General features: G+C 45.6%; 3 protein-coding genes and 1 long non-coding RNA gene across 4 annotated transcripts; all 4 read right to left on the bottom strand.

The window, feature by feature from the left end:
- Nucleotides 1–2,805: 2,805 nt before the first annotated feature.
- On the bottom strand, nt 2,806–7,843 carry bub3 (BUB3 mitotic checkpoint protein). The gene is made up of 7 exons (XM_055901696.1): nt 7,663–7,843; nt 6,702–6,896; nt 6,413–6,482; nt 6,164–6,315; nt 5,767–5,925; nt 3,981–4,158; nt 2,806–3,643 (listed from the first exon to the last, which is right to left on the bottom strand). The coding sequence occupies exons 2-7, from the start codon at nt 6,894–6,896 to the stop codon at nt 3,423–3,425; spliced, it is 975 nt and encodes a 324-aa protein (XP_055757671.1). The 5' UTR covers nt 7,663–7,843; the 3' UTR covers nt 2,806–3,422.
- Nucleotides 7,844–8,765: 922 nt separating this feature from the next.
- Nucleotides 8,766–13,039, bottom strand: LOC129836023 (uncharacterized). The gene is made up of 2 exons (XR_008756596.1): nt 9,420–13,039; nt 8,766–9,108 (listed from the first exon to the last, which is right to left on the bottom strand). It is a non-coding gene; the product is annotated as an uncharacterized LOC129836023 (long non-coding RNA).
- A 121-nt stretch (nt 13,040–13,160) lies between these two features.
- On the bottom strand, nt 13,161–16,822 carry LOC129836027 (homeobox protein HMX2-like). The gene is made up of 2 exons (XM_055901764.1): nt 14,974–16,822; nt 13,161–14,626 (listed from the first exon to the last, which is right to left on the bottom strand). Exons 1-2 carry the CDS (start codon nt 15,254–15,256, stop codon nt 14,091–14,093), a joined length of 819 nt encoding a protein of 272 aa, XP_055757739.1. The 5' UTR covers nt 15,257–16,822; the 3' UTR covers nt 13,161–14,090.
- Nucleotides 16,823–16,919: 97 nt separating this feature from the next.
- Nucleotides 16,920–19,070, bottom strand: LOC129836026 (homeobox protein HMX3-like). Its single transcript, XM_055901763.1, has 2 exons — nt 18,218–19,070; nt 16,920–17,775 (listed from the first exon to the last, which is right to left on the bottom strand). The coding sequence occupies exons 1-2, from the start codon at nt 18,531–18,533 to the stop codon at nt 17,162–17,164; spliced, it is 930 nt and encodes a 309-aa protein (XP_055757738.1). The 5' UTR covers nt 18,534–19,070; the 3' UTR covers nt 16,920–17,161.
- Nucleotides 19,071–23,038: the final 3,968 nt, after the last annotated feature.

The following is a 23,038-nucleotide window of genomic DNA, read 5'->3' as shown; positions in this document are numbered from 1 at the left end:
AGTTTATTAGAGGGGGGGGGGGGGGGCTAGACACAACAACCTAATTACACCAGTTTATTAGAGGGGGGGGGGGCTAGACACAACAACCTAATTACACCAGTTTATTAGAGGGGGGGGGGCTAGACACAACAACCTAATTACACCAGTTTATTAGAGGGGGGGGGGGCTAGACACAACAACCTAATTACACCAGTTTATTAGAGGGGGGGGCTAGACACAACAACCTAATTACACCAGTTTATTAGAGGGGGGGGGGTCTAGATACAACAACCTAATTACACCAGTTTATTAGAGGGGGGGGGGGGGGGGGGCTAGATACAACAACCTAATTACACCAGTTTATTAGAGGGGGGGGGGGCTAGACACAACAACCTAATTACACCAGTTTATTAGAGGGGGGGGGGGGGGGCTAGACACAACAACCTAATTACACCAGTTTATTAGAGGGGGGGGCTAGACACAACAACCTAATTACACCAGTTTATTAGAGGGGGGGGGGGGGGCTAGACACAACAACCTAATTACACCAGTTTATTAGAGGGGGGGGGGGCTAGACACAACAACCTAATTACACCAGTTTATTAGAGGGGGGGGGGGGGGCTAGACACAACAACCAAATTACACCAGTTTATTAGAGGGGGGGGCTAGACACAACAACCTAATTACACCAGTTTATTAGAGGGGGGGGGGGGGGGCTAGACACAACAACCTAATTACACCAGTTTATTAGAGGGGGGGGGGGGGGGGGGGCTAGATACAACAACCTAATTACACCAGTTTATTAGAGGGGGGGGGCTAGACACAACAACCTAATTACACCAGTTTATTAGAGGGGGGGGGACTAGACACAACAACCTAATTACACCAGTTTATTAGAGGGGGGGGGGGGCTAGACACAACTACCTAATTTCACCAGTTTATTAGAGGGGGGGGGCTAGACACAACAACCTAATTACACCAGTTTATTAGAGGGGTGGGGACTAGACAACCTAATTTCACCAGTTTATTAGAGGGGGGGGGGGGGGCTAGACACAACAACCTAATTACACCAGTTTATTAGAGGGGTGGGGACTAGACAACCTAATTACACCAGTTTATTAGAGGGGTGGGGACTAGACAACCTAATTTCACCAGTTTATTAGAGGGGTGGGGGCTAGACAACCTAATTTCACCAGTTTATTAGAGGGGTGGGGACTAGACAACCTAATTTCACCAGTTTATTAGAGGGGTGGGGGCTAGACAACCTAATTTCACCAGTTTATTAGAGGGGTGGGGACTAGACAACCTAATTTCACCAGTTTATTAGAGGGGTGGGGGCTAGACAACCTAATTACACCAGTTTATTAGAGGGGTGGGGACTAGACAACCTAATTTCACCAGTTTATTAGAGGGGTGGGGGCTAGACAACCTAATTTCACCAGTTTATTAGAGGGGGGGCTAGACACAACTACCTAATTTCACCAGTTTATTAGAGGGGGGGGGGCTAGACACAACAACCTAATTACACCAGTTTATTAGAGGGGGGGGGGGGGGGGGCTAGATACATCAACCTAATTTCACCAGTTTATTAGAGGGGGGGGGGGGGGCTAGACACAACTACCTAATTACACCAGTTTATTAGAGGGGGGGGGGGCTAGACACAACTACCTAATTTCACCAGTTTATTAGAGGGGGGGGGGGGGGGGGGGCTAGACACAACAACCTAATTACACCAGTTTATTAGAGGGGTGGGGGCTAGACACAACAACCTAATTTCACCAGTTTATTAGAGGGGTGGGGGCTAGATACATCAACCTAATTTCACCAGTTTATTAGAGGGGGGGGGGGGGGGGGGGGGGCTAGACACAACAACCTAATTACACCAGTTTATTAGAGGGGGGGGGGGGGGGGGGGGCTACACACAACAACCTAATTACACCAGTTTATTAGAGGGGGGGGGGGGGGGGCTAGATACATCAACCTAATTTAACCAGTTTATTAGAGGGGGGGGGGGGGGGGGGGCTAGACACAACTACCTAATTTCACCAGTTTATTAGAGGGGGGGGGGGGGGGGCTAGATACATCAACCTAATTTCACCAGTTTATTAGAGGGGGGGGCTAGACACAACAACCTAATTTCACCAGTTTATTAGAGGGGGGGGGGGGGGGGGGCTACACACAACAACCTAATTACACCAGTTTATTAGAGGGGGGGGGGGGCTAGATACATCAACCTAATTTCACCAGTTTATTAGAGGGGGGGGGGGGGGGGGGGGGGGCTAGACACAACAACCTAATTTCACCAGTTTATTAGAGGGGGGGGGGGGGGGGCTAGATACATCAACCTAATTTCACCAGTTTATTAGAGGGGGGGGGGGGGGGGCTAGACACAACTACCTCATTTCACCAGTTTATTAGAGGGGGGGGGGGGGGGGCTAGACACAACTACCTCATTTCACCAGTTTATTAGAGGGGGGGGGGGGGGGCTAGACACAACAACCTAATTTCACCAGTTTATTAGAGGGGGGGGGGGGGCTAGACACAACAACCTAATTACACCAGTTTATTAGAGGGAGGGGGGGGGCTAGACACAACAACCTAATTTCACCAGTTTATTAGAGGGGGGGGGGCTAGACTACCTAATTTCACCAGTTTATTAGAGGGGTGGGGGCTAGACTACCTAATTTCACCAGTTTATTAGAGGGGTGGGGGGCTAGACTACCTAATTTCACCAGTTTATTAGAGGGGTGGGGGGCTAGACTACCTAATTTCACCAGTTTATTAGAGGGGTGGGGGCTAGACACAACTAAAGACAAACGAGTGTAGTCCTTTTACATGTGTTAATAAAGCACACATTTAATTTTTAAAAGTACAAATAAATGGTCAAAGTAAAAATTTCAAAAACAACTTTAAATCCAACAAATACAGGCAGATGAATAAAGGTCAGCGAAGGTTGTATTGTATAGATGGAGCCATTCAGCTGCCTTCAGGACTGTCCTGGAACCACACACACAGATACATAAACAGATCAGGAGGCTATATGGGATATTGGAAAAGGTGGAGAGACTTAGAGAACAGATCAGGAGGCCGTCATTTTGTCAAGTCCTCATCGGTCTGTCAACTATGGGATATTGAAAAAGGTGGAGAGAGACTTAGAGAGTTAGATGGCCAGATAAATACCAGCTGCCTGCTCCTTGTCAATGCTGCCATTCATATGTACCAAAAAAGTGTGAGTGGCAGTGGGGCGGTCCAGACAAGACCACCGGGATGTGGACTGGATGTTCTGCTTCACGCTATAGGGCCAAACCGAGCCGTACTGGGCCTGGATCCCCCACGCGGTAGATCCTGTATCATGGTTGTTGTAGCGAACAGTGCTGAAAGGAGACAATGTGAAAACTACCCGAGGCAGTACGGTTGAGAATCAGATCAGGAGACTGACTGACTCATTTGGGCTTAGTTTCTGCGTCTGTGACCTGGCGGATAAAGATGGTGTCCTCCGGGTGGCTGATGTCTCCCTGCTCTTGCATGTAGGAGGAGGCGATGGCCAGCGTGGAGCCGTCGTTACTGAAGGCCAGGGAGGCGATGGACGTCGGGTAACGGTGGAACTGACAGAGACGCTTCTTGTTGAACGGGTCCCAGATGTTCACAAAGCCGTCTGAGCCACCTGGTAGGACGGAGAGAGAGGGGGGGGGGGGGTTTCAAGGTCAACGGAGGAACGAATGGACATTTTTATCTACAGAGTAGTTATGAATTTACAAGATTATAATCTGGAGGCTAATCATTCATCAAGTGTTCCCTTGGCGATATTAATCCAAGAGGTCACATGATAATAGACCATAAAACAGCAGGAAATAAAAATCAAGCTTCATGGATACTTGTTTTAATATTCTGGTTCAATAATTGTTCTTATTTTTTTTATTTTTTTTATTGTAGTTGAACATTTCAAAAGCAGTCGAATGACGGCTGAGTTTTTACTTTAGTGACCATAGAAAGTCTCCCACCTGTGGCGAAGGTGTTGTGAACACTGTGGAAGGAGATGGCGTTGACGGGATAGACCTGTTCAATCCCATTCTCCTTCAGCCGGTGGCACTTGAAGGCGTACTTCTTCTTCTGCACCTCTTGGCTGGGGTCCAGGTACTCCACGGCAACACGTCCTTCTATGGAGCTCAGGACATAGCCCTTCAAACAGACAGAAACACCTGGTCTCAGCAGACAGACAGACCCTAACCCTCTTGGCTGGGGTCCAGGTACTCCACGGCAACACGTCCTTCTATGGAGCTCAGGACATAGCCCTTCAGACAGACAGAAACACCTGGTCTCAGCAGACAGACAGACCCTAACCCTCTTGGCTGGGGTCCAGGTACTCCACGGCAACACGTCCTTCTATGGAGCTCAGGACATAGCCCTTCAGACAGACAGAAACACCTGGTCTCAGCAGACAGACAGTAACATCTGGTCTCAGCAGACAGACAGACAGTAACACCTGGTCTCAGCAGACAGACAGACAGTAACACCTGGTCTCAGCAGACAGACAGACAGTAACACCTGGTCTCAGCAGACAGAGACAGTAACACCTGGTCTCACCAGACAGACAGACAGTAACATCTGGTCTCACCAGACAGACAGACAATAACACCTGGTCTCAGCAGACAGACAGACAGACAATAACACCTGGTCTCAGCAGACAGACAGACAATAACACCTGGTCTCACCAGACACAGACAGACAGACAGACAGACAGACAGACAGACAGACAGACAGACAATAACACCTGGTCTCACCAGACAGACAGACAGACAGACAGACAATAACACCTGGTCTCAGCAGACAGACAGTATCATCTGGTCTCAGCAGACAGACAGACAGTAACACCTGGTCTCACCAGACAGACAGACAGACAGACAGACAGACAGACAGACAGACAGACAGACAGTATCATCTGGTCTCACCAGACAGACAGACAACGATGTGTGGTCAAGGGTTCAAGTCCAGCAAGGGGATCACATAGGCCTACTAAAACACGCATGATGTCACCGTACGTTGCTGTGGATAAAATCTAAGTGACGTTTAGTATAATGATATGACATCACCTTCTTCCCAGCCCACAGACGTGTGCCAGTTAAACCAGGGGACCCCCAACAGTTCCATGTATTTAACTATTCCACAGCTAACTCACCTGATTCAACTGGTCAACTAATCATCAAGCCCTTCACTAGTGCAGAGCTACTACAAAATAGTGAAAGGTCTGGGGGTCCCAAGGAGAGGTTAGACAAGCACTGAACTAGACTAGAGGTTTACCTGTTTGTTAGGGAAGGTCCTGATGGCTCGTGTCTGGTACTGAGCTAGACTAGAGGTTTACCTGTTTGTTAGGGAAGGCCCTGATGGCTCGTGTCTGGTACTGAGCTAGACTAGAGGTTTACCTGTTTGTTAGGGGAAGGTCCTGATGGCTCGTGTCTGGTACTGAGCTAGACTAGAGGTTTACCTGTTTGTTAGGGAAGGCCCTGATGGCTCGTGTCTGGTACTGAGCTAGACTAGAGGTTTACCTGTTTGTTAGGGAAGGCCCTGATGCCTCGTGTCTGGTACTGAGCTAGACTAGAGGTTTACCTGTTTGTTAGGGAAGGCCCTGATGCCTCGTGTCTGGTACTGAGCTAGACTAGAGGTTTACCTGTTTGTTAGGGAAGGCCCTGATGCCTCGTGTCTGGTACTGAGCTAGACTAGAGGTTTACCTGTTTGTTAGGGAAGGCCCTGATGCCTCGTGTCTGGTACTGAGCTAGACTAGAGGTTTACCTGTTTGTTAGGGAAGGCCCTGATGGCTCGTGTCTGGTATTTCAGACTGGACTCTCTCCTCTGCTGGACATAACCCATATTCCTCAGGTCCCAGACCAACACCCTCCTCCCTGCTGTCCCCACTATCAGCCGTTCTCCAGCCACAGAGAGGGTGTACACCTTCGTTAAAAGAGACAAAGACACGAGAACAGTCTTAAAATGTGTGTATCACAATCAATTTCTCTCAATGTCCATATGCCAGTAAGTATGTCCATTCTCACCAAAAAAAACAGACTATACATTTATGAACTTGAAATCAGAATTGAAAAATGAGGTCAATGTGTGCTTTGGTCTTTATGAACTTAGACATATAAACGCTTGCTCAGGAATGTTTCATACAGAGTTTTGATAGCTCTACCTTTTCGGGCTGTGTGAAGGTGCCAGCGTTACAGGGGGTCCTGGGGTCCCACAGCCTGACTGACCTGTCCCAGCTACCCGTTACCATGACGTTGACCTCGGGACAGTATTCCACACAGCGAATGGGGGCATCGTGTGTCCCAACTATTGTATCTACACAACGGGAGAAAATATGAACCGTTAAAAACCACTGTTTATCTAATAGAAACAGGAAGCACATAATTCAGCGGTGACATATTGACAGGCACACCTTGATCTGTATTCAAGTCGTGGGTTTTCAACTGCGTGTCCAATCCTCCGCTCCAGGCATGTGTAGGGTCCTACAAGAGAAGAGATTTCTGACTCAAACATATTCCTTGACCAGGGGAGGGGCCACACCATTTTGACTACATTTTACATTCTTTGTAGAAATGTACTTTAACAATATTGTCATGTTTCTTCTTCTTGGTGTGTGTGGAAAAGTAGACAATTCTGAATTTAAAATTGATTAACTGATTACTATGGAATGCTTATGACAACAAACAAAAACACTTGTTTACATAGAAAGCACAATCCAACACCGGTGCCAGGTGTGAATATTTGATCCTCATGGAGTTTCCTCCCACATCGTAGAGCCGGACAGTACAGTCCCAAGAGGACACTAGAAGGAACTGGCCTGTACTGGGGCTAAACTTAACAGCAGAGATACTGTCCTCTGGTCCCTGGTTCAGTTTGTACTCGTTCGAGCCAGTCATCTGCAGGGAGAGAACAGATACCACAGCTATTAGGTCATACTGGGATTCTGTAGGAGCTTTGCTGCAGAGTAGTTCACCCCTGAAGTAGATGGAGAAATCCCGGATGTAACGTTCTCTTGAAAACCATAACATGATCAGGTATGAAGCTTAGCTTGCTAGCTGACATACTTGTTAGCTAAGCTGCCATACTTGTGTTAGCGAAATAAACAAACCAAACCAACATGTAACGCAACATGACCTGTAAAGTTTGATACGCGAGAACGTTACTGTCCTGGAAATTCAATTACATGAATTGGGTGTGCTGAAAATCTAGCAAGTTAGCAAGCTAGTTGGGTGGGTAGGTAGGCTAGCTAATGTGATTAACTAGCTAGCATACGTAACTGGCTAGCTAGTTGATCCGCAGTAGCTAGCCAACTTGGTCTCAACTACATGCACATTGGCTAACGTTAGCTAATCAGCGGTTTTCTATCGGGTAACATTGGCTAACGTTAGCTAATCAGCAGTTTTCTATCGGGTAACATTGTCTAACGTTAGCTAATCAGCGGTTTTCTATCGGGTAACATTGGCTAACGTTAGCTAATCAGCGGTTTTCTATCGGGTAACATCGTCTAACGTTAACTACTAATATTAGCTAACTAGCAAGCGTGGATGGTGAAAGCAGGCCAAATCTCGCTGGCTGGCTAGCCGTTTGCAAGCTAATTCGCCATCTATAGATTGATAATGGGTTAGCTAGATTTTGTCAATCAATTAGATTTTTTTAACTCACCGTTCTTGGTTTGAGCTGAAGTACCTCCTTGGGTATAAAATTGGAAAAAATAACTCGTCGTTTATCTTATAGACTAATATGTTCGCTTCCTCGTCCCTCTGCACTGTACACACTCCGCAGCAGCGTTGCTACACGAGTGGATTGATTGGTCAGAACGAATAACCAACTTTCCCGCCTTGTTCGTGATTCTTTGAAAGTTCTCTTCCGTTGTCGAGTACATGGGTCATGTGATATGGGACATACTTCAAATGACAGTATCTAAAACCCGTTTGACAACTCCGTTGTCGAGTACATGGGTCATGTGATATGGGACATACTTCAAATGACAGTATCTAAAACCCGTTTGACAACTCCGTTGTCGAGTACATGGGTCATGTGATATGGGACATATTTCAAATGACAGTATATAAAACCTTTTAAAAGTATTGTTAAATAAATGTTAACTATTTGGTTGTAATATCATCATCACCTCTTGAAGAACATAGTCAGACCTACAAATGTCAGATTATTCCATTGCGCAAATGTTGTTCTATCGTTAATTAAAGGTATACAGCAAGTAACTGCTTGCTTTTCACAATCAGTAAGCATTAATAATCATGTACTTTTAGATACGTAGGGTAGCCTCACGATATCTCTCAATATTGGCCGCCATTAATTTGATATTTAAGATATATAAAATAAAAGTGAACTATACCTGACAAGTGTGAGTGGTTTAGGTTCATTTTGTGGGCTCTGTCTGTCAAGCAGAGATGTCTTTGGGATTATTTTTCAGTCATATCCAATACCAGGAGTGTCAAATTCCAGTCTTTGAATGACGCTGTGTCTTCAGTGCATGTATGTATTACAATTATACACTTCAACAGTGTTTACCAATCTTGGTCCTGGGATATCAATGGTTACACATGATTTAACGAGTTAAAGGCTGATTTGTAATTCATATATACAGAAATAGATCTTTTTTTAAACAGTACACTACACTTCCTATGCATCGTGTAAATACTCTAACACCGGTTCATCTCAATAACCAATTTCCTTCATCTGCATTGATAAACACAGGATAGGTGGAGTATTTCATCAAATTAGACTTAATTTCAACCAGTGGAGAATGTCAAATGCTTTATTGAAAGAATTTCATTATCCAAATATTATAATTGTAATATTTTGAATATAAGTTCAATCTTTACTTCAATGCACATCTGATGTGCAGTATAAAAACAGAGGAAGCGAGAGGTGGCGAGGGAGGTGTAAAAGAGAGAGGGAGGGAAAGAGGTAAGAACAGAGGAGCGGGGAAGGCAGCATATGATTAATGAATCACAGTGCTACCCTAATATTCTCTCAGTTCATCACAATTACATAAGTGTCTCTCGTCGGCCCGAGGGTTATCTTAAGAGCGGGTGAAGTGGCGATGACGGGACTGGGGGTTGGCATCCTCATATCAAATCATACCTGCAGACGAGAGACAGATGGAATTAGCATGTTTAAGTCTTAAAAAATATATATATTTATATATTCTAACACTGTCAGTCATCATAATCATCAGGAGGTGAAATGCAAAACTGACCTGGGATCATTAACTCTGGGACTACTACATCTCTGTCTGTATTTCAATGTAAAGCATCTCTTTAATAATACTTCCTGTATAATATAAACTGACCTGGGATCATTAACTCTGGGACTACTACATCTCTGTCTGTATTTCAATGTAAAGCATCTCTTTCATAATACTTCCCTGTTGGCCTGACCAAGTGACCTCTCACCTCTGAATATGCTGTGCCCTCTCTGTCAGCCAGATCAGATGTGGGAGGGGTTCACCGACACAGCTGATATAACCTAGAGGATTTAGGGAAAAGAGGGATGAAGTGAAGGAGAGTGTTATTGAGAAAATAAGGTAGTTAAAGCCACAGTGTTCAACAGGAATCTGTGTGTGGCCTCACCTGGTGTCCACACCACACGAAGTGGCTGCAGAGTACTTTATGCTGAGAAACATGCCCAGACACACGAGGACAAACAACATAGCGTAGTTATAGAAATAATGAAGTGTCTTACTATTCTCCATGGTTGGCCCTCTTGCCCTTTCTTTGAAGGTGGAAGGAGCCACAGTTATACACCTGAGCCTGCTTACTGCACAACACAATCCATCAATCAGATTGATACATGAGTGTGTAGGTGTGTGTTATAGGGTGTCTAATTGTTCCAAATTGTTTCAATACGGGTGACTTAAAATAGCCTGTTTTGTTTTTGTACAGACATCAAACCCTTACCTAAACAGCACCCTCACCTAAACAGCACCCTCACCTAAACAGCACCCTCACCTGAACAGCACCTCACCTGAACAGCACCTCACCTGAACAGCACCCTCACCTGAACAGCACCCTCACCTGAACAGCACCTCACCTGAACAGCACCCTCACCTGAACAGCACCCTCACCTGAACAGCACCTCACCTGAACAGCACCTCACCTGAACAGCACCCTCACCTGAACAGCACCCTCACCTGAACAGCACCCTCACCTAAACAGCACCTCACCTGAATAGCACCCTCACCTGAACAGCACCCTCACCTGAACAGCACCTCACCTGAACAGCACCCTCACCTGAACAGCACCTCACCTGAACAGCACCCTCACCTGAACAGCACCTCACCTGAACAGCACCCTCACCTGAACAGCACCTCACCTGAACAGCACCCTCACCTGAACAGCACCCTCACCTGAACAGCACCTCACCTGAGAAGTAGAAATCAAAGGGAGAGAAACTGAGAATTGAATAACTGCATTTGACAAAGTTAAGTAAATGAAAGAATACTCTTATTGCAATGTGAATGGCTCTTAAAAGAGCCTTTGGTTGTGCATAGTGTAGTCTATGGTGTTGCCAGGGAACAGCACCCTCTTCGAAGAAGTAGGAGGTGAACATCTCCCGCACATGGATTGCCTCTCTTGCTGCGTTATTTGACCCCATCCTTGAAACATCCTGCAGAGCAGCAGACTTCTCCTCTGGCACGCGGCGGCGAGCTGCAGATCCCCTCCTGGTCCTCGTGTCCATCCTCATGAAGTTATGCAGGACACAGGTAGCCTTCACACACCTGAATTCCTCCAGGAGACAGTCCCAGATGACCCTGGTCACCCAACCTTGCAGTGCCCTACACGGTAACTGCAGGCAATCGTTTTGAAGGAATCTCCAGTTACAAGGTATCTGTAGGAATTTAGAAGATAATGTCATTATTAGACATTAACATCACCAGGTCATTGTGGATTACTAAAGTAGAATATCGCTTATAACAAATCATGATAACATTGGATAGATGCATGTACACACACATGTGCATGTGACAATAGCAGGATCATATCAAGGATAGCATCACAAATGAATACAGAAATACCACTTGATGAAGAGTTGATGATTTGAATCAGCTGGAAAAAACAAAAATGTGCACCCCTTTGAGTCCCCAGGACACGGACTGAGAACCACAGCTCTCTGTATCTGAGGACAGAAAACCTCACAAGAAACAGACTTGATTATACTCAAATTAGACCGCACTGAATATTATGTTACTATTATCTCCGTCCTCACTTCCAGGGACAGGAACTACACAAAAGTACCTGCCCTGTCCAGAATAGCCTCCTCTCTCACTTTGACAGTTGGGGCAGCTATCACCTACCTCCATAGCTGTTAGCTAGCTACCTACAAATGCATTTAGAGTTGTTTTTACAGTGATAAATACATCAAGATAGCTAGATAATATGAAGTTAGGTAGCTGGTGATATTTAATTCACTTAGCTAGCTATCTATACAGTATGTAAAGTTGGCTAGATAGCTAGCTAGCCATGTTAGCAGCTCATTTGAGTAAGCCTGCACTGTAGCTAGTTAGCTAATAATACATCGTTTTAAAAAAAGTTTTTTTTTAACATTTTCTAAATATATTTACCTACTTGAATAGGTTCTCCCAGCCATGTGGACGATTAGAAACAGGGCAGCAAAGTTTGTTTATCACCAGAGCGTTTTAGAGCATATTATTATTTACCAATTTAATATCTAGACCTTCATACAAACTTGCTATGCTGGATTCTTGACCCACATTCAAACCGTGCTGCTATATGCTGCCCACAAACGAGCCTCTCTCTGCGGCCGAACCGGAACACCGTAATGTACCGCTTGCTAGTGAAAACGAGCCGTAATAACGGGTTATGTTTACTTTGCAAGATACCGGTAGAAACTTTGTACAGTTGGCTAAACATATAGTGGTAAGTAAACCTAGTGTCATTTGTTTCTCCAACCAATGTAGGCCTACCTAACGAAGTTAGCTAACATGATCCCAATTTCAATATTGTTTTTAAGAGTGTTTAATTAGGATTTCTGCTGACAGACAGGCTACATTGACTGATTGATGGACTACGTAAAATTGGCTAGCTAGCTAATAACATCATGTCAATTTGTTTTATTTAATTTAATCTTTATTTAACTAGGAAAGTCAGTTAAGAACAAATTCTTATTTACAACGAAGACCTACCAAAAGACAAAAGGCCTCCTGCTGGGACCGGGCTGGGATTAAAAATAAATTAAATAAAAATATAGGACAAAACACACATCGCGACAAGAGAGACAACACTCCTTAAAGAGAGACCTAAGACAACAATATAGCACAGCAGCAACACATGACAACAACATGGTAGCAGCACAACATGGTACAAACATTACGGGGCACAGACAACCGCACAAAGGTCAAGAAGGTAGAGACAACAATACACCACGCAAAGCAGCCACAACTGTCAGTAGGAGTGTCCACGATTGAGTCTTTGAATGAAGAGATGGAGATAAAACTGTCCAGTTTGAGTGTTTGTTGCAGCTCGTTCCAGTCGCTAGCTGCAGCGAACTGAAAAGAGGAGCGACCCAGGGATGTGTGTGTGCTTTGGGGACCTTTAACAGAATGTAACATTAACAAAATGAACCTTTAACAGAATGTGACTGGCAGAACGGGTGTTAACAAGCAAACTTTCAGGGGATAAACTAGATGGCTATATCCAAATATTGTTTGATTTGCTTGCCATCTATAGCGGTGATGACAGTAGTCCGACAACTTTACTAGGACGAGGACTTGCCGATGTTAAACTCTTCCCAAAAACCTAATCTCGGATGAAGCAAACTAAATTCTGTTGTTTGCTAGCTACAGGTCAAATGGATAGGTGTCTTCACCCATCTTAAATGACATGATCATTGATGTTTACTGATCACGAAAAGCATGCAGTTACTTGCTCTATGATAGAGAGCGAAATGTGCGCAGTTGTTTTGTATGGAATAATCGGGAAGTGTGCAGTTCTGACTATCCTCAATAGGTGATGATATTAAAACCAAATAGTTATAACATGTATTTCACAATCCTTTAAAAATGCCCCCCCCCCCCCCCCCCCCAACAGCCAAATCGAACGTATTGTGACGTTTCGTTTAAAACGACCTATATGTTCATTTTCCCATCAGGGATGTTTGCGTCAAACTGACTTTTTGCCAGATGATATTGATTGGAAAGGAGCATCAAGCTAATCACCTTGCACATTCACCATCCTGTGAAGTTCATCATCATTTATTTAATCTGCAGCCTAATAAACTGCATGCTTTCCTGAGTCAAAATGGGAGGACCACACTGCATATTACGTGACTCCCAAGTTTACTTCGATATAATGGTTATTATATCAATATTTACGCATAAAGGCATTTCCACCGCTATTTCTCATCATAATTAATTTTACCGACACAAAAAGATCCCACCGTGTCGAACGAACACATTTTCTGTCGGCATTTATACAATTTTACCGGCATTTCATGTTTGCATCAGCCGGTTCGTAACATTTGTCATGCGTCAGGTAAATCATCCAGCATTGAAGTACCATTTTCTCACGTTTGCGACGTTCGTTATGAAATGTGTAGCTCATAAACACTGTATTGTTTCATGATAGGACAGGACTGAATGACGTGACCTACCGCTATAGCCTTATTTTAGGCTATACTCTTAGAAAAAACAGGTTCTGCATAGAACCATATAGGGATATATGGCACCGCTTAAGGTTCTATATAGAACCGAAATTGGTTACAGAATCCTATATGGAATCCCATTTAGAACACTATATGGAACCCAAGGGTTCTATATGGAACCAATTTTGGTTAAGTGAAGAAGAACCCCTGCGGGGAGGCCATGCAGTATATGAAGCGAGCAATAGAACCCTTTTTGTTTCGATCCAGAACGTTTTTTTCCCTAAGAATCTAGAGAATAAAAAACACTGGGAGGCAGTGGAAGGATATGTACACATTTTTGTGTAAGGTTATTCATGATCCGGTGTGTTGTAATAAAATAGGCCTATGGCACAGCCTAATAATGGCAATATAAATAGTTTGTAATTTAATGAATTAGACTACAAAAGGGCTATCTGGCAATCATTCTATTCAATTTTATTATAAAAATTGTACAAAGGTAAAGCGTGCATGCTGCTCCCGGGATAACATAGAGGCGTAGGGAAAGTCATTGATCCAGGGACAGGAATCCGTAGCCGGAAATTCTCTTTGAAGTAGAACGGCATCCCAACCAGAGTTTGTGTGGATGATGCGTGAGCCGTGTTCACCGCTTCTATCTCCGCAGAAAGCAGACGTTTCCACTTGTTCCTCCGATTCTGGAACCAAGTTTTCACCTGTATCTCTGTCAACTGGAGACTGGAGGCGAGACTAGCTCGTTCTGTACTGCTAAGGTAACGTTTCATGTCAAACGTCGATTCTAGTTGGTAAACCTGACTCCGTGAGAATACGGTCCGAGACTTCTTTCTGGATGAGTTGGATGTTTTGTCGTCGTCAATATTACCCGTTTCTTCTGAAATAGCAGGTGATGTTTGGTTGTAGTGTCTCTCGTCACCTTCTTTATAATCGTGAAAAAGTTGATGTCTCTTCACCATCTCTTGCCCCAGAATTAGTCTGTTTTTGTCACCTAAAATAGTGCAAAACACGGTAATCAATCCAAATGTTTATAATAAAAAACTTTGTTTATCTTGTTAATGTTAAAAACACAGCATCATTTAAAATCAATCAAGTAACTTTTTTTCTTCTTCCATCAAGCAGTTTAAAATAATATTTTTTATCAGTAGCCGAAAAATCTCGAATAGACTAATAAACAAATAAATAAAACAAATGCCTGTCATTCTTTATCATCATATCTTACATATTCAATAGTAATAATAATAGTAATAGGTTTAATATAATGTCTCATTGTTATCAGAATAACAATCAAGTAGGCTACCAAAAATAAAACACAATTTATAAAGCATTTTCACTTACTTAGAGAAGAAAGTGTGAGCTCATTGAGGTCATTGCGTGGTTTCTTTTCTCCGGGTAAAGGGTAGAAGTCTGTAGAATCCTCCCCACCGCTGAATCCTTCTGAAGACACTGAGCGCATGCGTTGTCTCTGCAGCAGCAGCCCCGCGTCGGAACTAGAATTACAACTGTCCTTGTGCGCGTCCTCGGACCCAGTTCCAAGAATTGACTGAATAGTAAAATTGGAAACTGATGTAAATGATCCTTTACTGCCACTGTCTTCAGATTTCTTCATTCTGATAAACATGTAGAACCTTTAACTTCAGGCAATAAATGTGGAATCCGTTGGATATTTTTTTTGAGAAGCGGGTTTGTTCTCCTTCTGCAAAGTTATGTCTGAATTCCCGGAGTACCATCACTCCCATACAACATTCAGTTACTTTGTTTGCGCGTAGGTAGGATTCTCATGGACCAATCACAAGCTGGGAAGAGACCCGGTCATTTTAAACCGTGTTGGAGAGAGACACACGCACCAAAAGCTCTCCCCAACCCAACTCAGTCAGCAACAAACGAATGATATGCACACCTGACGTTTGCCCAAAGTTCCAGTGTCAATATTTGAATATTACAAATGAAAATGGCCTTCAAGATCACATGTTGTAGCCATATTGCTCTATTTGCAATGTCCACTGTTTCGTGCTGTATTATAGCCACTAATTGGAGATCAATTATTGTTTGTTTACAAATTAGTGAGCTGATTTCGTTGTGCTTATTCCTTACAGAGATGTGAAACCAAGCCTTAATACTCTCAGACGGATTCTAAAAAGGGCAATGTAGGCCTAGTTTCTGTTTGAAAATTGGCCTTTGGCGATTTCCCCATTCTGTTCTTGAAAATACCAGAATAAATTAAATGGGATTTATTTTGTGAAGACATCTCTTAATCTTTAGGCCTATCTATACATAGCCTATGGGCCAAATTCAAGAAATTATTGAAATATGTGTTTTGATATCAGTAATGTTGACATCATTTATTGTTTGGTCCAGAGTCATATTCCACTGAGCACACACTGGCTGAATCAACGTTGTTTCCACGCCATTTCAACGAAATGACGTTGAACCGACGTGGAATAGACGTATGTGCCCAGTAGGATATCTCTGGGATGAGTCTTTCACTGACAATAGAGAAATATAATTAGCTAAAAAAAATCTATTATATTCCATTATTTTATTCATTAAATGCGTGCTATGCTTTTGGTGTCTGTAAGTTAAAAGCCTTCAAATTGTCTTGATGAATTCCAAATCCCTTCAAATGAATGACATATAAAATGTTTCCCCAAAGGAGCGCTATGTTTAACTCTAAAATTAATCTAATGCAAGGACTGAACATACTATATTTGATAGGAAACATACATCCAACGTATAAGTCCCACGTTTTATTAAAGGTATAGATGAAAAACATTTATGCACATTTCTAAATACACTCGGTGTAGTCGGGAACGTATATCACGATTTATTCAGAATGTAAAAAATAAAATAAAAAGTCTCCTTGTTTTGGCCATTTGGTGAAACTCGTATCAGGGATTTTTTTTTTTTATTACATTTCTCATTGACAGCAAGTAAAAGTCTGCGATAACATTGTGAGACGTTTGATTTTCCATACATAAGAACATGTGATTTGTCCTCACTGTTTGCGATATAAAACGATATAGGTCCAAGTAGTAGTTATTTTTCATCTGTGAGCCACATACCGTGTACGTGAAGCGAACAGTAGAACTATTACACATAAAACGGCTGTACATGATGAAATATTAACTTTACTTCGGATTGGTTCTCATCTCATACAAAACATCGATGTAATTCATTGTAAAATGACGTAGGGTACAGGGAGACATAGACCTATATGTGTTTACATCCTGTTTAAAAAAACACATTCAAACACCCATCAGTTAAATCAAAACCAAATGTTCAGATTACATTGGACGCACAACAATTTAATATGAAATTATTTGAATAGGAGGAAATATTTCAGTTTTGGACATGGGAATAATAATAATAATAATAAATAGAACATGTCATAATATACCTGTACAATATACAAAGCCTTTTTACCTTTCCAACACCAACTATTTTCATAGATTGTTTAAAAATAGGCCTAATATGTTTCTTATACATAAGTTACAATACAGTAATATCAACACAATATATGAGTCTTTCAAATTGGTCTCAGCAGCGGCACGGATGTGACTAGGGGATGTGAATAGTACATTTGATGAGGGAACGTTAGTAGAGACTGACTGACTGACGCGTCTCCAGCGCTCCCAGTTTCTGAGCCGGTGTTCTCATGGTATAATATGGGTACGCGGACTATCCTCTGGGCCGCGGCGTGGCTCAGATTGACCGCTTCGAGTTCCGCGGCCAACTGTCGTTTCCACTTATTCCTCCTGTTCTGGAACCAGATTTTCACCTGGGTCTCCGTGAGGTGTAGGGATGCCGCCAGGCCTGCCCGTTCCGAGCTACTGAGGTACCGTTTCATATCGAACGTTGATTCCAACCGAAATACCTGACTCCTTGAAAAGACTGTGCGCGTTTTCTTTTTCCGACACGTTTTTTTATCCGAGTTGTCGTCTTTAATTTTCCTCCAGTCATCCACCAACTCTCTTTCCTTCTTCGGTTCGTCCCCATCACTCTCCTCCAGAACGAGATCATCAGTACTTGTGTTTTTGTCGTCCTCTTTGTCGTCTGGGTCGGGTGATTTTCGCAGCAGCTCCGGTGTCTCTCGGTCCTCGCCTGTTGATGGCGTGTCTCTCGCGATGGCCTTCTCAAACCCTACACGAAATAAACGACAATGTTTATCATTCATTGAAAACATTAATGCAACCATAAAATAAACATAAATTACTTTTTTTTAACCACTATATTTATTATTTCGATTAAACTCATCCAAGTAAATGTTCCATAATGACCCGAATCGCCTGGTGAGTCAAATTGAGGCAGTAGGCCTAATTCTTGGGAGACATTTTGCAATATTCGATTGAAGATTCATGACAATATGAAGGTTATTTTAGACACAGTTCACCTGTACATTTACTCATCATTAGTCTGAATATCATTCCAACTGAGGAGTATTGCGAATAGCCAGTATTATAGCAACATCATTAATTGGAAAATATGTTGTAGCCTTATTTAATCCGTTATAACCAAAACATTGAGGTATTCTAATGTGCAACATGTATAAAGAGAAGCGATTGAATGTCTACTATGAATGTACCTCCAGTCCTGTAGAGATGATGTCCCGACGTGCCGAGCGCGTAGGGATACCACCACGCCGACGTTCGTTCCAAATAGTGCGCCGATAATCCAAATCTCTGGGCTGGGATGTCAAAACTAGGAAAAGTTAAATCACCGATCCGGGAGAGAGAGAAGCCTCCTTCAAATAGTCCTTTGGTGGTGGCAAGCAGCGTGTTCGGGTTGGAAGGTTTACTGTCGAAGTTGAGCAGGTTCTTGATAGAGAAAGGTGAGTCTTTAGCGGGCGGACGGGTCTCCTGTGACGTCTCTGCCATCGCTTGGGAATGTTTATTGTCCATTTGAAAGACTCACAGCAAACAAACGTCAAGAGAAATAGTAGAAGATATTGTCGGTTTATTCCGGTTACCCGAGCGTGGCGTTTCAGTCAAATATAGGCCTATTTTTTTGACCGTTAGAATGCTTTGAGAATAAATAAAATTAAATACAAATTTAAGTGTGAAAATGTATGCACTCACTACTGTAAATCACTCTGGATAAGATCGTCTGCTAAATGACTCGAATGTAAAAGTAAAATGTAGCATAAATCTTCATGCAGGTCTGTCCTGGAATGATCGCAGCAATGATAAATGGCACAATGATCAATGCGTCAGACTTGCACCGCATTCTACTAACGATTACATACAAATGTTAAATGCGCGCAGTCCTGGACGATTGGGCACGTAGGCTACAATGGCAAATGGGATTTGAGATGAAACTGGGAGCAGTGGAAGGGAGGGGACAGGGGGACAATAATAGGTGGAGTAGGCCTTCGGGGAAGAAGAGAAGTCCAGAGGAAGGGAGGGGGCTGGAGCAGGGTAATAGGTAGGGTAGGCCTGCTATGCGGGATCCTTGGGACGTCCACCATTGACATTTAAAATGGTTAGTGTAGGGCTTAAGTATAGGGTTTAGGGTAGGGCTTAAGTATAGGGTTTAGGGTAGGAACGTCCCAAGGATCTATTTTTGCACTGACCGACAAGTCCACCCAGACTGTGTGCCCTCCCCTCCTGAATGGAACGTGCGTGTTTTTAGCCATTTAATCCAATTAGAAAGCACCATGGAAGTAGATGGGTTATGTACTCAAACCGTTACTAACAATTACTTACGGTCAAACAGGCATTTAATAAGTAAACACATTTCCAAATGGGTTGTAATGACAGGTCTACTCCTCTGCAGTGCATGTACAACATCAACAGGGTGAAACTGTAAGTCATTACTGATGGGTGAATAGGGGCCTTTTTAATAGATGCTGACAGTTAATTAAACACTAAATGGGCTGATTTTACCTGTATAAATCACCTTTTGGTGCCACATGCTGTCTGAATGATGACATTGAGGTGCACATTTTAACGTTTTTATTTATCTTTCAAGTCTAATATAAATGATTTATGTCAGAGATGTATATACACGTATTAACCAGGGATTTGTTTAGTGAGTTTTATCCCCGTTTAATGAAGCCAAACTTCTGGTATGAACAAACAAACTAAAATACTTGTGTATACTATGTCATGCAACAACAGACGTTTCACTCAGACTATAATCTGAGTTGCAGAGAGGAAGTCCTGTAGGCAATCATTAGCCCAAATCAACCTTATTCTAACCATGTGGCAGGGGGGCAACACTCTTCCCTGTCAGGGGGGGGGGGGACAACACTCTGCCCTGTCAGGGGGGGGGGACAACACACTGCCCTGTCAGGGGGGGGGGACAACACTCTGCCCTGTCAGGGGGGGGGGACAACACTCTGCCCTGTCAGGGGGGGGGGACAACACTCTGCCCTGTCAGGGGGGACAACACTCTGCCCTGTCTGGGGGGACAACACTCTGCCCTGTCTGGGGGGACAACACTCTGCCCTGTCTGGGGGGACAACACTCTGCCCTGTCTGGGGGGACAACACTCTGCCCTGTCTGGGGGGACAACACTCTGCCCTGTCTGGGGGGGGGGACAACACTCTGCCCTGTCAGGGGGGGGGGACAACACTCTGCCCTGTCAGGGGGGGGGGACAACACTCTGCCCTGTCAGGGGGGGGGGACAACACTCTGCCCTGTCAGGGGGGACAACACTCTGCCCTGTCTGGGGGGACAACACTCTGCCCTGTCTGGGGGGACAACACTCTGCCCTGTCTGGGGGGACAACACTCTGCCCTGTCTGGGGGGACAACACTCTGCCCTGTCTGGGGGGACAACACTCTGCCCTGTCAGGGGGGACAACACTCTGCCCTGTCAGGGGGGACAACACTCTGCCCTGTCAGGGGGGACAACACTCTGCCCTGTCAGGGGGGACAACACTCTGCCCTGTCAGGGGGGACAACACTCTGCCCTGTCAGGGGGGACAACACTCTGCCCTGTCAGGGGGGACAACACTCTGCCCTGTCAGGGGGGACAACACTCTGCCCTGTCAGGGGGGACAACACTCTGCCCTGTCAGGGGGGACAACACTCTGCCCTGTCAGGGGGGACAACACTCTGCCCTGTCAGGGGGGACAACACTCTGCCCTGTCAGGGGGGACAACACTCTGCCCTGTCCTTTGCACGCTACAAACACTGCTCCAGTGTGTTACCATCAGGGCCACTCACTGCACGCTACAAACACTGCTCCAGTGTGTTACCATCGGGCCACTCACTGCACGCTACAAACACGGCTCCAGTGTGTTACCATCGGGCCACTCACTGCACGCTACAAACACGGCTCCAGTGTGTTACCATCAGGGCCACTCACTGCACGCTACAAACACGGCTCCAGTGTGTTACCATCGGGCCACTCACTGCACGCTACAAACACGGCTCCAGTGTTGCCATCGGGCCATTCACTGCACGCTACAAACACGGCTCCAGTGTGTTACCATCGGGCCACTCACTGCACGCTACAAACACGGCTCCAGTGTGTTACCATCGGGCCACTCACTGCACGCTACAAACACTGCTCCAGTGTGTTACCATCAGGGCCACTCACTGCACGCTACAAACACGGCTCCAGTGTGTTACCATCGGGCCACTCACGGCTCCAGCGTGTTACCATCAGGGCCAAACACGGCTCCAGCGTGTTACCATCAGGGCCACTCACGGCTCCAGTGTGTTACCATCAGGGCCACTCACGGCTCCAGTGTGTTACCATCGGGCCACTCACGGCTCCAGTGTGTTACCATCAGGGCCACACACGGCTCCAGTGTGTTACCATCGGGCCACTCACGGCTCCAGTGTGTTACCATCGGGCCACTCACGGCTCCAGTGTGTTACCATCGGGCCACTCACGGCTCCAGTGTGTTACCACCGGGCCACTCACGGCTCCAGTGTGTTACCATCAGGGCCACTCACGGCTCCAGTGTGTTACCATCAGGGCCACTCACGGCTCCAGTGTGTTACCATCAGGGCCACTCAAGGCTCCAGTGTGTTACCATCAGGGCCACTCACGGCTCCAGTGTGTTACCATCGGGCCACTCACGGCTCCAGTGTGTTACCATCGGGTCACTCACGGCTCCAGTGTGTTACCATCAGGGCCACTCACGGCTCCAGTGTGTTACCATCGGGCCACTCACGGCTCCAGTGTGTTACCATCGGGTCACTCACGGCTCCAGTGTGTTACCATCGGGCCACTCACGGCTCCAGTGTGTTACCATCGGGCCACTCACGGCTCCAGTGTGTTACCATCAGGGCCACTCACGGCTCCAGTGTGTTACCATCGGGCCACTCACGGCTCCAGTGTGTTACCATCGGGCCACTCACGGCTCCAGTGTGTTACCATCGGGCCACTCACGGCTCCAGTGTGTTACCATCGGGCCACTCAATGCACGCTACAAACACGGCTCCAGTGTTGCCATCGGGCCATTCACTGCACGCTACAAACACGGCTCCAGTGTGTTACCATTGGGCCACTCACTGCACGCTACAAACACGGCTCCAGTGTGTTACCATCGGGCCACTCACGGCTCCAGTGTGTTACCATCGGGCCATTCACTGGACGCTACAAACACGGCTCCAGTGTGTTACCATCAGGGCCAAACACGGCTCCGGTGTGTTACCATCGGGCCACTCACGGCTCCAGTGTGTTACCATCGGGCCATTCACTGGACGCTACAAACACGGCTCCAGTGTGTTACCATCGGGCCACTCACGGCTCCGGTGTGTTACCATCAGGGCCACTCACGGCTCCAGTGTGTTACCATCAGGGCCACTCACGGCTCCAGTGTGTTACCATCGGGCCATTCACTGGACGCTACAAACACAGCTCCAGTGTGTTACCATCAGGGCCACTCACGGCTCCGGTGTGTTACCATCGGGCCACTCACGGCTCCGGTGTGTTACCACCGGGCCACTCACGGCTCCAGTGTGTTACCACCGGGCCACTCACGGCTCCAGTGTGTTACCACCGGGCCACTCACGGCTCCAGTGTGTTACCACCGGGCCACTCACGGCTCCAGTGTGTTACCACCGGGCCACTCACGGCTCCAGTGTGTTACCACCGGGCCACTCACGGCTCCAGTGTGTTACCACCGGGCCACTCACGGCTCCAGTGTGTTACCACCGGGCCACTCACGGCTCCAGTGTGTTACCACCGGGCCACTCACGGCTCCAGTGTGTTACCACCGGGCCACTCACGGCTCCAGTGTGTTACCACCGGGCCACTCACGGCTCCAGTGTGTTACCACCGGGCCACTCACGGCTCCAGTGTGTTACCATCGGGCCACTCACGGCTCCAGTGTGTTACCATCAGGGCCACTCACGGCTCCAGTGTGTTACCATCAGGGCCACTCACGGCTCCAGTGTGTTACCATCAGGGCCACTCACGGCTCCAGTGTGTTACCATCAGGGCCA

The sequence above is a fragment of the Salvelinus fontinalis genome, chromosome 37 (genome assembly GCF_029448725.1).
Source record: "Salvelinus fontinalis isolate EN_2023a chromosome 37, ASM2944872v1, whole genome shotgun sequence".
NCBI classification, from domain to species: Eukaryota; Metazoa; Chordata; class Actinopteri; order Salmoniformes; family Salmonidae; genus Salvelinus; species Salvelinus fontinalis.
Note: the sequence above shows the minus strand (reverse complement) of the source record. Positions and strands in the feature narration are given on the sequence as shown.